General features: G+C 44.7%; 1 protein-coding gene across 2 annotated transcripts in view; it reads left to right on the top strand.

The window, feature by feature from the left end:
* The window catches only part of LOC133111416 (NACHT, LRR and PYD domains-containing protein 3-like), a 90,131-nt gene that overhangs the window by 35,088 nt on the left and 39,181 nt on the right, over positions 1–15,862 (top strand). For both annotated transcript variants that reach the window (XM_061221755.1, XM_061221754.1), the window contains exons 8-9: positions 907–1,080; positions 8,198–8,371. In XM_061221755.1, the coding sequence (XP_061077739.1) occupies positions 907–1,080; positions 8,198–8,371 (348 nt within the window). The remainder of the gene's footprint in view (positions 1–906; positions 1,081–8,197; positions 8,372–15,862) is intronic.

Genomic DNA, 15,862 nt, shown 5'->3' with positions numbered 1-15,862 from the left:
TCGAGTAGGGGGTGAGAAAGGGGCGGATTCTCCGTATGTTGTACAGGAAGACTTCTGAGTGGGAGACCTTCAGGCAGCCTGCCTAGCTCACAAACTAGAATCAGGGCGCCCACTCCATGCGGGGATGACATGATATTGTGGTGTCCGGGGGTATGGGCCGGCCAACCAGGGGGCTCCCAGTGTGCGTCGTTTTGCTAAGTCAGCCACTTCAGAAATAACTTTTTTCATTATTCAAGCACTGTTGCCTAAAATTGTAATTGAGAATGTGTTAGTTGACTAGCTAACGATGTTACGCGTTTAATGAAACGTATGCATGTATGTTAAAAGTGCATGTTTCCCTGTGTGGGGTTTCGGGGTGGCCGGGGGACTATCGGCTGGCAGGCTGCACATGTCACCCATACCAAAATTCATACCTGCAAAAGAGGATCCCCAAAGTCAAAGAAACCAACAAAGATAAATAAGGCAAAAATGAATAAAACTATTAGACAAACATACATGCAAAAAGTAATCTGGAGGGCTATCTTTAACAAATAAAAATATATATTTTTGGTCTTCGATTTTACGCCAAATTACAACTAGGCTATAGACTAGACTATAGCTAGGGTCGGTCCTAATGCGTCAGTCTCCTGGTGACCTGTTGAAGAAAGGCTGTTATATCCTAAGGGAAATGTTAGTTTATAGAGACGCTGTTAATATTAGCTCAGCAGTCCAAACATTAATTTAACGTGAAAGTATACTAATCTGTGAATTTATTTAACATCAGAATACATTAATTACATTGTACACTGTGATGGAGAACCCAGACTGTGGACAGGACTGAATATGAAGTTTGTTTGTGTGTGTGTGTGTGTGTGTTTGTGTGTCTGTGTGCATGCATGTGTGCTTGCGTGTGTGATTTTCCTGCAGGCTGGGTGGGTGTGATCTCACAGAGGGCTGCTGTGATGTTCTGGCCTCAGTCCTGCGCTCTCCTCACTCAGAGCTGAGAGACCTAGAGCTCCGAAAGAACAAACTGCAGGATTCAGGAGTGAGAGCGCTCTCTGCTGGACTGAAGGACCCACACTGTAAACTACAGAGACTGGGGTGAGTACAAGCACAAACCCCTTCAAGCAAAAAGGAGTCCAGTGTGAGAAAATAGAACAGGGCCACTCCAAATGTCAATTCAAATGAAGTGCACCGCGGCATCTGTTCAATTTCAGATTTTTCGTTTTCGTGTAAGAACCTTCTAAAATTTAGGGGCCATCACTTAAAAAGTGCAGAGTTGCTCAAAATGGCCACAATTCTACAAGGAAACTGCCAAATCATTTCATATTTGCTATCTTGGGAGTCATCAAATATGCTGTCAGAAACCATTCTTATTTAATTTCAAAGATATTGGGCCTTAAATGTCATTTTATTTTTCAGAACAAGCCATTTTCGAGGCACCAGATCTCAAAAAAGTAAACTCATTTTTGTCTGTGGAGAGTCCTGAGTCCTATAAAAAAAGACAATCTGGTGATTAACAATGACAATATAGCTCATGAATAATGGAATTAAGTCAATTCATGCATATTTTTACACCACCGAAAAGGGGTGTCATAAATGTGCCACTATCCTCAACTTTGGATACATTGAAGATTCACTCAAAAACATCTTTCATGAAACAAATTGTCAGGGAGTCTTGATAGATAGGTTTCTATGGCAGCTTATGCTGTACCAAGCAAGAATAAATGCAATAGCCCAAAACAAAAAAAAGTCTTTTAGGGCTAAAATCATCTTTTATTATGAAACTAATACTTTCAAGTACATTTATTTTTTTAAGTAAAGTACCGATTGTGACAGCGACAGTGATTTTGGCGGGTTGCTTCTCCGGTAAGAATTTTGCTAGCTGGGAAAAAATAATTTGGAGGTAGGGGGCAGTAGAGAGTAGGGGCAGTCATTTCATTTCGGCCTGTAACAGGCAGAGATGTAATTTGTACCATAATCCATAGTGCTTTTCACACAACCGTCACCAGGTGGCAAATCCCTGACTCCACAGTTTAGTTCCAATCTTCAAGCAGCAGTATTTCATATCAATCGGTGGCCCACAGCCCCTTCCCCTGAGCCCAGTTAGTGGGTCTCAACAGCCCTCTCTCCTGAGAAGTCCAAGCCAAACAGCCTCTGCTCCTGCTTAAGACTGCTGCAGGCTGATCAGCAATGCAGCACACCTGTGGCTCCTGCTTGTTGGGGGAAATGCTGGCCACTTGTGTGAGGTGTGAGGAGCGCTCCATAGTCCTGGCCAATTCAATGGGATAATATTGGTCTTCCAGCACCATCCTTTAGGCCCCGTGGCAGTAGTATGGCGGCTCTCCATGGTGCTGTCGGTGCTTCTGCAGTTCTGTGGGGCACCGATCTGTTATCAGGGCAGCACAACATTTAAAGAATCTAATTTCATATAACCATGGATTTTTCAATCAATGATATTTATGTAGCAGGCAGCTCATCTCCTTTTTTAATGTATATTTTTTATTTCATATTTATCATATTGTGCATACAATAAACATACAATAAATACAAATAATATTACACCACACTACATAACACGGACAAAAAAGAAAAAAATGTTACAAAGACAGTAGTATCACGCTACCTTCCGCTCTCTACTGTTCCGGGTTGACCAAGAATTGCTTACTAGGAGTCTCTCTCTGTCTCTCTCCCAGCAGACAGTCTGACAGCAAGGTCAACAAGGGGTGATCAGAAGAGAAAATACTGATAAATGTTCGTGGCCAGCTTCATTTGTTTTTGTTTTGGTAAAGCGCCCCCTTCTGGGAGAAAACTGTTTTATGGTAAACTTTCTCAATTCCTGTTATTTCTTTGCAAATAAAGTTAAACTCAAGTATAGCTATCATTGTTTGACTGTGGATCTGTTTAATCAGACGATGCTCACCTGTGAAAGGTTAGAGGGCATTTTCCCTTGCAAAAGCAAAGAATATTAATGTAAGTAATCCATGATGTTCTATCCCAAAAGCCCATTTCAAAACCCTTTTACAGGGCCTAGGGTGTGAGAGTTCTGATCGTGGTCGGTTGGGTCTGGGGTTTTTTGGCAATGGGTTAGGTGTATCCCTGGTGCGATTTCCTTGACTTTAACTGCTGTGGGTGTGGAAAAATCACAATCTTATCTAACATTTCTGAGTAGTCAATCAACATCACAAGATCAACCTCTCTTTGTTGCATTTGCTTTTCCCCAAAAACGGAATAAAAGAACCGAATAAGGGGAAAAATAAATAAATAAATAAATAAATAAATAAATAAATAAATAAATAAATAAATAATAATTAAACCTTTGGCAATGTAACTTAATGTGTAACTTAAAGATATGGAAACGCTAAGGACTTAGAGAAAAACAGATGACAGAAAACACCAAAAGATGACCCTTATTTCTCTCCTATTAAAAAAGGGTCAAGATTTGTTCAAGCTATAGGCCTATTTCACTCATTTCTTGTGACCAAAAGTTGAATGCAAAGTGTCTGGCCTTACGACTGGAGGCCATTACTAATGCTCTGATCAATGAAGACCAGACAGGGTTTATGAAGGGACGCCTTGCATGGGTTAACGTGTGTAGACTCCTTCATATCCTCAACTTAACCCATAGCTTCCTCAGTCCTTGTGCAGTATTCTCGCTTGGCACTGAGAAGGCTTTTGATCAGCTCGAATGGGGCTATATGTGGGCCACTTTGGAACGCTTTGGCTTTGGAGGTCATTTCCTTGCTATGATCAAAGCTCTGTATAACTCTCCAACTGCGTCAGTCATTAACAGCCAAAGTTATTTTCCCCCCTTTTCAACTCGCATGAGCGACCAGACAAGGCTGTCCGCTATCCCAAATTCTGTTCTGTCTCTCCCGTGAACTCCTGGCACAAACAATCAGACAGAATAAATCCATCTCCCTCATTGCAATTTATGGCCATAATCATAACATTTCATTATATGCTGATGACACTTTGTTATTCTTAGATAACATTGAGACTTCTGTCCCTTGTGTGTTAGAAGTGTGTCGTGAGCCACGGACCCCTTGCCGAGCTCAGACCTCACATTCCCACGAGCAGTACCCCACGAGGAGGTGTCTCGGGGACAAACTCTCTTTTCCTTTAAGTACCCCCAACGTCCTGGAGCCCTGGTAAGTTCTACTGAACTTCCAGCCCAGTCTCGAAGTGAAGGGTGTGATGCAAATCTGGTATACGATTTCCTGTATTCACTGTATTCCTCTAAAATAACCTTTATCACATATGATTATAGTCAGATATACTTTATTATAATCAAAAGAATCAAAAGAATAGAGTTATACAGCTGACAGGTTCAATATCATCTTTCAGTTTGCTAATCACATACAAGGTTCATATAACCCCTTTAGCTCTTTCTAATTCACCTTTCCAGCAGATGTTAAATTCAAGGTACACCCCTCAAATATCCATCCTCTTTGGCCTTTACCTTATCCTATAGCTCCCCCTTCTGGAAGTTAAAAGAAACTATTCCTCGAATATTATGTGCATCAACACTCTAAAACTTCTCCTTATATAGTATCTTACTGAAAAATAAAAGACATAAAAATGAAAGGAAACTTACAACGTTGAACTTCTATGTGCTACTTTTCCTACTTCTACAAGTAATATAGATTATAATTACCACTTGATAATTACCAAGCTTGATTATAGTTGTTCTGCGTTGCTCTTTCGACATCAGTCCTGTTGCCACAACTCTTGGGCTGAGTCCGCACCGCGTACATCACTCTGTTCTCCATATCCAGATCCTGGAGTGGCGCGCAGAGGGAGCACGCCACTCCAGCTTGACTACAGCTGTCCTGCGTTGCTCTCTCCTCAACAGCCCTTAGATATCTTGTGAAGCAAAATTCTAAGAAGCTTTTTTAACGTATAAAAGCTCACTCCTTATATATCCTGAACTTGTATAAAAGTGTACCTTTTTTGATAAGAAATGTCCCCAGTATACCGAGTGGGAAGACACTTATCTCTTATGCAACTTTTTTTTAAGGAGCATATTCATCACTGTTATTTGTCTCCCTGTCATAATCTCTCCTTGGACTCTCTCCAAACTTTGACATCTTACAAGCCAGCAGTAAGTGCCTTCCACCATCTCAATATACTCTTCAGGTGCTCTTTTTTGTGGTGCCTTAAGAAATCTACAAAGGACATCCAATTAATAGCCGAGTGTAATTCATCCCCCAACTCCTCTACACTCAGTCCTTTGAATCTATCCAATAAATTATCAGATTATCATTTCCCCATCATCTATATTGTTTTCCTCATCTTTTTGCTCTAACCAGGCATTATCCTCCTCCCCTGTAGGGTTGGGGTATTCCCCGACTGCTCGCTCAGCATGTTGAATCTCCTCCAAGGTCATGCTGGAACTCATTCTATGCATGGCCTCAGTCAGACTGCTGACAATTAGGGCTGCTCATTAGCTCTGAACCGCATATTTTTCCTCTTACGGGCGTTCTTGCTACCACCTCAATGGCGTGTGCGAGGGGTTAACAATGCATTCCTGCCTAACCCATCCCTGTCAATCTCTCATCAGGGGGGCCTAGGGCCGGGTCCTAGACAGTGTTTAAAGATTTTGGAGAAATGTCAGGTTATAAGATCAATTGGATGAAGTCAAGGAGGTTCCTTTCGATTTTGCTCTCACACCCCTTTCTGGAATAATTTAAACCTAACGTCTGGTAACAAACCATTTACGCAGGTAACATGGAGCTCTCGTGGTGTAAACACTTTGAGAGACCTATGTGGCGATGATGGCCTATTTACATTCCAATACCTTCAAACTAAGTTTGCACTTCCAGCATCCTCACATTTTTTTTATTTACAACTGAGATCTGCCCTAAAGGCATACGGAGTGCCATGGAGCTCTCCACTTCCGACCCACCCTATGACACATTAGATTGAGCCCACCCCAACCTTCCATGGATGCATATCTAAAATTTACTGTAAACTATTGGAGGTGATCAAGAAACCAATTGCAGTAGAGGCCAAATGGAGTCGAAAGCTTGGTGAATTAGGTTTCCGCACAAATTGGAGTACAGTGTGGTCCAAACTCAATTCAACTTATTCATTTCAAAGTTCATCCACAGGGCCTGTGCCACACCCTATCGAAGGTGCCAAAAGAAGTTACAACCCAATTACTACTGTTAGTTTTGCAACACTAATACTCCGGGCTTATTCCTCCACATGTTTTGGGACTGTCCATCTGTTAAAATCTTTTGGGAACATGTCAACTCATATTGCCCTTATTGCTTAAGATTAATTTTGTTTCCAATCCATGCCTATGTTTGCTTAGTGATGATTCTGATCTTAACTTTAGAGTTACTGAACAGAAACTGTTATTTGCTGGCTTTACATCTGGGAGAAAAACAATTCTGCACTTCCGGGTTGCCTCTAAATTTTTTATGAACTTGTGGGGATTCCTTACACATTTTGTTTTTTCAATTCACAAAAGTTAATCAGTTCACAAAGGGATCATGGGAATTGTACCACCAAATTTCCTCAATGATTAATAGATTAATGAATCAAGTGCACAAGTTTTTCAATTGAGTAACAATCCTCTTTTGATAGCCTATCACCATATGTCATGATGTGGAATTAGCCTATTTCATGGCCTTATCAAAAGAACGGTGGTGGTTCCCGCTTGTATGGCGCCCTGGGCTGACATACAGTACTGTGCAAAAGTCTTAGGCACCTGTATAACATTCTGTACAGATAAGATTCTTTCAAAAATAATGTAAAGTCCTAAATAAACATACAATACATTTTACATTACATTATAGTAATTTGGCAGAATAGTTAAAAACTGAATCAAATCAATATTTCTTTGGACCACCCTTCGGCGTTAAAACTGCATCACTACTCTGAGATATAGAACTGCAGGACAGCTTTCACTAAGACAATCAGCAGGGAGGTTGTTCCAAGCATGTTGGAGAATTTGCCACAGTTCTTCTGCAGACTTAGGTTGGCTCCTAATTGCTGTAAAAAGCTAGAAGTGCATTATTTGATAGATTCACCTGCTCCCTCCCCCCTACCTCGGGTTTCCAGTGGGGAGACCTGACGTCAACCTCCCTCCGCCCCCCTCCCCATCTCATACTTCTGAGTGGGAGACCTTCAGGCAGCCTGCCTAGCTCACAAACTAGACTCAGGGCACCCACTCCATGCAGGGATGACATGATATTGTGGTGTCCGGGGTTACAGGCTGGCCAACCAGGGGGTCCCAGCATGGTTCAGCCACTTCCGGGTTGGAAAAATAACTTTTTTAATTATTCAAGCGCTGTTGTCTAAAATTGTCATTGAGAATGTGTTACTTGACTCGTGAACGATGTTAAGCATTTAATAATACGTATGCATGTATGTTAAAAGTGCATGTTACCCTATGTGGGGTTTGGGGGTCGCCGGGGGACTATCGGCTGGCAGGCAGCCCATGTCGCCCATACCAAAATCCACACCTGCAAAAGAGGATCCCCAAAGTCAAAGAAACCAACAAAGATAAAGAAGGCAAAAATAAATAAAACTATGAGACAATAACATAATGGTAGCCTCAAGAATTTTTGGAAAGACAAATGTCCCAGAATGAAACTACAAACCATACAAACATAGGTGAAACGTCATCTGGAGGGCTATCTTTAACAAATATATTTTTGGTCTTTGATTTTATGCCAGGTGGCACGGATGGTGCAGTGGGTAGCACTGCCGCCTCACAGCAAGGAGGTCCTGGGTTCGAATCCCTGTCGGCCAGGGCCTCTCTGTGTGGAGTTTGCATGTTCTCCCCGTGTCTGCGTGGGTTTCCTCCGGGTACTCCGGTTTCCTCCCATAGTCCAAAGACATGCAGGTTAGGCTGATTGGAGAGTCTAAATTGCCCATAGGTATGAGTGTGTGAGTGAATGGTGTGTGTGCCCTGCAATGGATTGGCAACCTGTCCAGGGTGTATTCCTGCCTTTCGCCCAATGTATGCTGGGATAGGCTCCAGCCCCCCTGCGACCCTGTTCAGGATAAGCGGGTTAAGATAATGGATGGATGGATGGATGGATTTTACGCCAAATTACAACTTGGATAGGTCCTAATGCTAATCTGTGAATTTATTTACTGTGGACAGGACTGAACATGAAGTGTGTGTGTGTGTGTGTATGTGTGTGTATCTCTTTGTATGTGTGCATGCATGTGTGCTTGTGTGTGTGTGATTTCCCTGCAGGCTGGAATGGTGTAATCTCACAGAGGGCTGCTGTGATGTTCTGGCCTCAGTCCTGCGCTCTCCTCACTCAAAGCTGAGAGACCTACAGCTCAATCTCAACAGCCTGCAGGATTCAGGAGTGAGAGCGCTCTCTGCTGGACTGGAGGACCCACACTGTAAACTACAGAGACTGGGGTGAGTACAAGCACAAACCCCTTCAAGCAAAAAGTGCAGTCCAGCGTGAGAAAATAGAACAGGACCATTCCAAATGTCAATTCAAATTAAGTACACCGCGGCATCTGTTGTAATTGCAATTTTTAAAAAAAAATGTTCATCATACTTTCAGCTTCATACTCGTTTTACGTTTTTGTACAAGAACCTTCTGAAATTTAGGGGGCCATCACTTTAAAAGTACAGAGTTGCATGAAATGGCCATAATTCTACCAAGAAACTGCCAAATCATTTCATATTTGCTATCTTGGGAGTATTCAAATCTGTTGTCAAAAACATTCTTCTTATTTCATTTCAAAGATATTGGGCCTTAAATGTAATTTTATTTTTCACAAGAAGCCATTTTCGAAGCATCGTATCTCAAAAAAGTAAACTCATTTTTGTCTGTGGAAGTCTCAGAGACCTGATATAACTCATGAATAATGCAATAAAGTTAATTTAGGCTCTGTGGCAGTAGTATGGCGGCTCTCCATGGTGCTGTCGGTGCTTCTGCAATTCTGTGGGGCACCGATCTGTTATCAGGACAGCACAACATTTAAAGAGTCAAATTTCATATAACCTTGGATTTTTCAATCAATGATATTTATGTAGCATGCAGTTCATCTCCTTTTTTAATGTATGTTTTTTATTTCATATTTATCATATTGTACAATGCACCCAAACATACAATGAATAAAAATAATATTACACCACACTACATAACACGGACAAAAAAAATGTTACAAAGACAGTAGTACCACACTGCCTTACGCTCTCTACTGGTCCGGGCTGACCAAGAATCTCCACAATAGGGCCAATAAATTTACCTTTGTTATCTGACTCCATTTTAAACTAAAATTGAATCATGCCTGACACCTGACTCTCCCTTATATGCAACCAGTACTCAATATATCCCGGGATTAGCACTATTGCTGACAAAGGTATAAAATGAATTAGAGCCATGGAGATCACGCCAGTTAAAAGTAAGAATTTCTTAACAGGCCATTATCTCAGAATTCAGCAGTCAATCAATACAGAGGAAGACAAAAACAAAGTCAATAATCAGTGGTGCGGCCTGTAGCATAGTGGTTAAGGTAAATGACTGGGACGTGCAAGGTCGGGCTCTGGATAAGAGCATCTGCCAAATGCCAGTAATTACATTACATTATTGGCATTTGGCAGATGGCAGATGGCAGATGCTCTTATCCAGAGCTAGACTAAGCAGGAAACAACCCTTCCCAGGAGCAATGCAGGGTTAAGGGCCTTGCTCAAGGGCCCAACGGCTGAGCGGATCTTATTGTGGCTACACCGGGATTAGAACCACCGACCTTGTGTATCCCAGTTGGTGTATAGGTCTTGATAAGGGATTGAATATAGACAGGGGCTGATCCTTTAACTGCCGGGTATGCGAGCACCAAAGTTTTAAATTTGATGCGAGCCATAACAGGCAGCCAGTGGAGGTTGCTGAGCAGGGGGGTGACATGTGAATGTCTGGGAACATTGAATACTACACGGATGCAGCATTCTGGATGAGTTGTAGGGGTCTGATGGCAGATGCTGGAAGGCCAGCCAGCAGAGAATTGCAATAGTCCAGGAGGGACAGGACAATTGCTTGAACAAGGAGCTGAGTGGAGTAGGTGGTGAGAAAGGGTCGGATTATTCGGATGTTGTACAGGAAGAACCTGCACGCCCGGGTCACCATAGCGATGTTCTCAGAGAAGGATAGCCTGTTGTCCATCACCACTCCAAGGTTTCTTGCACTAGCGGATAAGGTCACTGTGGTATCCCCTAGTGAGATAGAGGTAGTGGTAGAGACCTGTGTGTCTGATGGGGGGAAGGAGAGAAAGAGTTGGGTGTCATCGGCATAACAATGATAGGAGATGCCATGAGCAGAGATAACGGGGCCAAGGGATCTCGTGTAGATGGAGAAGAGAAGGGGTCCGAGGACTGAGCCCTGGGGGACTCCTGTAACAAGGGGGTGAGGGGTTGACACTCCTCCAGCCCAGGACACCTGGGAGGACCGGCCAGAGAGATAAGATTTCATCCACTCTAAGGCTGTGCCACAGATCCCTGTAGATGCCAGGGAGGCTAAGAGGATGGAGTGGTTGACCGTGTCGAACGCCGCAGAGAGGTCAAGAAGGATCAGGACAGAGGAGAGAGAGGTTGCTCGTGCAGCCTGAAGGGACTCATTGACAGAGAGGAGTGCAGTCTCCGTCGAGTGGTCAGGTCTGAAGCCGGACTGGTGGGGGTCGAGCAGGTTATTCTGTGAGAGGAAGGAAGAGAGTCGGTTGGAGGCGGCTCGTTCAATGGATAGAAAAGGAAGGAGAGATACCGGACGGTAGTTTTCAATGCAGGAGGGGTCTAGAGTTGGTTTCTTTAGGAGCGGGGTGATGTAGACCCTCTTGAAAGATGAGGGAAAGCAGCCAGAGGACAGAGAGGAGTTAACAAGGGAGGTGACAAACGGACGGGAGGATGTCAGGCGTGATTGCCTGAAAGAGGTTTCAGGGGATGGGGTCCTGGGCACAAGTAGTAGGGCGGTGGGAGAGCAGGAGGTGAGACACATCAGCATCTGTAAGGGGACAGAAAGAGGAGAAACAGGGGTCAGACACAGAAAGGGAGGCAGGCATAGAAGTGGTGGTGGTCACGAAGGTGCTGCGGATATCTGCAACCTTCTCGTCAAAAAATACCGCAAAGTCATCAGCAGTGAGCGAGGACTGAGATGGTGGGGGAGGTGTGCTCAGGAGAGAGGAGAAAATGGAGAACAGTTGACGAGGGTTAGAAGCGGAATTCTGGATTTTTGTTTGGAAGTAATTTATTTTGGCAGTGGTGATAGCGGAGGAGAATTCCGCCAGGAGAGACTGGGAGGAAGACAGGTCCGATGGGTCTTTTGATTTCCTCCACTTCCTCTCAGCTGCACATAGGCTGGGCCTGGAGGAACGTAGAAGGTCAGAAACCCAAGGGCAGGCCGGGAGACAAGAGGACAGAGAGAGTCAAGGGCTGAGGAGAGAGAGGAAAGCAGCACGGAAGATGCGGAATCAGTGGGTAGTTTGGATAGGATTCAAGAGGAGGGAGGGAAGCGGTGACTCTGGGGGCAAGGGAGGAGGGTGATAGAGAGCAGAGGTTACATCGGACAGAAACAGTGGGGGTGAGAGAAGGGGAGGGAGGCAGAGGGGCAAGGGGGATGGAGAAGGAAATGAAGTGGTGTTCGGACTTGTGTAAAGGGGTAGCAGTGGGGTTAGAAGAGGAGCAGTTCCTCAGAAAGATAAGGTTGAGAAGGTTTCCGGCCTTGTGAGTTGGGGGAGAGTGCTGCAGAGAGAGGTCAAAGGAGTGAAGTAGTGGTAAGAAGGCAGCAGACTGGGAGGCTTCCAGGTGGATGTTGAAATCTCCCAGGAGGATAAGTGGGGTGCCATCCTCAGGGAATGAGCTGAGTAGAGTGTCAAGCTCATCAAGGAAACTTCCCAGGGCACCTGGAGGACGATAAACAACGACAATATAAAGTTTAACAGGGTGAGTAATTGAGACAGCGTGGCATTCAAAGGTGGATAGGGATAGGTCAGTGAGGGAAAACACAGAGAATTTCCACGAAGGGGAGATCAGCAAGCCAGTGCCACCTCCACGGCCAGAGGGCCGGGGGGTGTGTGAGAAGGAGAAGGAGGATGAGAGGGCAGCGGGGGTGTTCTCTGGTGTAATCCAGGTCTCGGTGAGGGCAAGGAACTGTAGGGACAGGAGGGAGGCATAACCAGTAATGAAGTCAGCCTTCCGTGTGGCAGATTGGCAGTTCCATAGCCCCCCTGCAACTGTGAAGTTGTCAGGGGGGGTCAGTGAGGGGTAGCAGAGGTTGGTGGGGTTCCGTCGCCGTGGAGGGCCACGTCGCTGGAAGCGCGTTCTGAAGGGGAGAGAGCAGACTATAATGGGGTGCTGACACACCATACCATTCCAAATGGGAGGGAGCGACGCTCTGAGCGACGCTCTATATAAATTGCTAATTACTAATGCAAACTAGCGATCTAATAATTATCCTAACAATTGCAGCGTCCAAAGTACCTAACTGATTCTGATCTACCTAATCAGAATAACAGAACCGAGCGAAACTGCCGGTGGCTGGTGAAAAACACACTAGATTGGCTAACTAATAACAAAAATGCAACACACCTGGTCTAACTAACGCAGCAATTTGACAACAAATCTACAACAGCTGATAGACTAACAAGGTTTCCTTATTACCTACTGCTCACACGCATGCCGTGTAACTGCCACAAACAAAACAAAGGCCAGAATATAGGTTGATTCAACTAACCAACCAACTAGAACAAGTTGACAGCATACATAATTCGCTTTAATTATCTGTAATAAAGGCAAACAAACACACAGGTTCTCAACGATCTCCGTTAAGACTATACTAAACTTAACAGCCTGTCCACGTGGTCACAACATGGTGCTTTCCTGCAGGTTTCCAGTGTTGGAGCGTGAGAACCGGGGTCCTTTATGTTGTGGTTACGATTTCTGGCGGTTGTTCCTTTTCTGCTGAGTAGGTTCCTTTGGCTGGAACTTCTTGGCGTCAGGTAGCTGTTGTGCTGTGCGTATGCTAGTTTCCATGTTGTGAAGTATAAATTAACCAGACGCAGTCAGTCAACACAAAGTTAGCTCATATTGGGATTTAGCAGAGTTGGACAGGGTTGTGAGAACTCTGGAGAATTCTAGTTTCATGGAGGCAAGCGCCAGAAACACATCCTTGCTTGGTGAATAAGGAATCAGTCTCTCCTGGCGGCATTCTCTTCCGCTGTCACTGCCGCCAAAGTAAAGTACTATCAAACACAAATTCAGAACTCTGCTTCTAACCCCCGGAAACTGTTCTCTATTTTCTCCTCTCTCCTCAGCGCACCACCTCCTCCATCTCAGTCCTCCTTCGCTGCTGATAACTTTGCAGATTTTTTTGATGAGAAGGTCACAGACATCTGCAGATCCTTTACAACCACCGCCCCCCTCTCTGTGCCCTTACCCCCCTCTAGGCCCATCGCTTCCTTTTCCACCTTCTCCCCTCTTACAGACTCTGATGTTTCTCAACTCCTACTCTCCCACCGCCCTACAACCTGTGCCCTTGACCCTATCCCCTCTTCTCCAGACTATCACACCTGACATTCTCCCATTTGTCACCTCCCTTGTTAGAGGGCCCACATCACCCCGCTGCTAAATAAGCCTACTCTGGATCCCTCCATCATCCAGAACTACCGCCCGGTATCTCTTCTTCCTTTTCTATCTAAAACCATAGAACGAGCCACTTCTAGTTAACTTTCTTCTTTCTTTTCTAACAACAACCTGCTAGACCCCCATCAGTCTGGCTTCAGATCTGGTCACTCGACAGAGACCGCGCTCCTCAGTGAATCACTCCATGCCGCACGAGCAGCCTCCCTCTCCTCTGTCCTCATTCTTCTAGACCTCTCTGCTGCCTTCGACACTGTGGATCACTCCATTCTCCTGTCCGCCCTCTCAGCAATGGGCATCTGTGGCACAGCCCTGGAATGGATTGAGTCCTACCTCTCTGGTCACTCCTTCCAGGTTGCCTGGGTTGGTACGGTATCGACACCTCGGCCCCTTGCCACAGGAGTTCCCCAGGGCTCAGTCCTAGGCCCGCTTCTTTTTTCTCTTTACACTCGTTCCCTTGGCCCTCATTCCCACTATCTGATATGCAGGTTTCAGCCTGTATCTCTGCTTTCCTGAGTGACATCCAGAGCTGGATGGACAACTACCATCCAAAGCTCAACCCAGGCAAGACTGAAATGATATTCGTCCCTGCTATTACCTCTCCCCATCTGGATCTCTCCATTTCCCTAGGGGATACCACACTTACGCCATTACCCAGTGTAAGGAACCTCGGCGTGGTGATGGACAGCAGACTGTCCCTCTCCGAGAACATTCCGGCGGTGACCCGGTCATGCAGGTTCTTCCTATACAACATCCGGAGAATCCTCCCCTTTCTCTCCCCCTACTCGACCCAGCTCCTGGTCCAAGCAATGGTTCTGTCCCACCTGGACTACTGCAATTTCCTCGACTGGCCTCCCAGCATCCGCCATCAGACCCTTCCAACTTATCCAGAATGCAGCAGCTTGTCTGGTCTTCAACCTTCCCAAATACTCACATCACCCCCCTCCTTACTTCCCTCCACTGGCTGCCTGTCATGGCTCGCATAAAATTCAAAACATTGGTGCTAGCCAAGCAGTTAAGGGCTTCCCCAGCTTACCTACAAAAAATCATCAAATCCTACACCCCTGCCTGACCTCTTCATTCAACCTCCACAGGCCGCTTGGCACCTCTCTGAACTTCCACCTCACGCGCACGACTACTGTCTGTTCTGGAGCTCCACGGTGGTGGAACAAACTCCCCGTTGAGGTCAGAACTGTAGAATCTCTTCCCACCTTCAAGCGCAAATTGTTGTATTTCTGTGATTTACTTTTTTGTGTATCAGTATTTTTAGTTTGGCTAGGTAAGTAGTGTTTGGCTAGTTAAGGCGTTTGGTCATAATTTTGCTTTGTTTGTTGTTTGTTTGTTTATTAATTTGTTAAAAAAATAAAAAAATAAAAAAATGTAATAGGCCCTGGTCCTTATCTTTGTTGTGCATGCAGCAGTTGAATGTGTACTTCCCTCTAGGGTCTTTCAGCGCACTTATACCTGGTTATGGGTATGCACTTTGTTGTACGTCGCTCTGGATAAGAGCATCTGCCAAATGCCATTAATGTAATGTAATGTAATGAATCAAGAAAGGAATAAGGGGCGAGGATCGTTGTTGCTTACTTTTATTAACCTGGTAGGGGGAAGGGAATCTTCATACCTGGACTGTGTGACGAGGCTTAAGAACACTGAGCACACAGATGATTTCATCGGATGTGAATCAGGTTCTTAAAGTCAGTTTGTGTATGGACTTTCAGATCGCTTGTGGTAGCTACAGAGGCTAGTTGGTTGTCATCTGTGACCAGTCACCATGCACCTGAAATCACATTAGCTGCTTCATCATGTAGTAGATGCATTTGGTATCATGATGCATTTGGTATTCTCTTTTGACCTGTATACAGTGTTGGTGAAGTAATCTATTACAAATTACTTACTTGAAATTCTAATTAGATCACATTAGTCCCTGAGATGTCATGCTTTTTTCACTTGAGCGTATTTGGATGAAATGCTTAAATTATGTGTGTAGGCATTCTAAAAATCACTGCCAGTGTAGCGGTTTCCTAGATATGGGGCAAAACTTCTCAAAAGAAACATGTCCCTGGACGCTTAAATATCTAGCCTGTGTTACCCAGAAGGTAATGGGCACTCAAACTCCACCCTTGAACACAGAGACTAGCTTATGGACGGCCACCCATCCAGGCGATCACATGACGGTACAGTAACATAAGCATACAAATATCACGGAACGAAACTTGGCTTGTCTGAGCGATATGACGGACAGCTTTGTCTTCATATTATTTTGGTCCGAAT

Source organism: Conger conger, chromosome 15 (genome assembly GCF_963514075.1).
Source record: "Conger conger chromosome 15, fConCon1.1, whole genome shotgun sequence".
NCBI classification, from domain to species: Eukaryota; Metazoa; Chordata; class Actinopteri; order Anguilliformes; family Congridae; genus Conger; species Conger conger.
The sequence above is the reverse complement of the archived record's forward strand: the minus strand, read 5'-3'. Positions and strand labels throughout refer to the sequence as shown.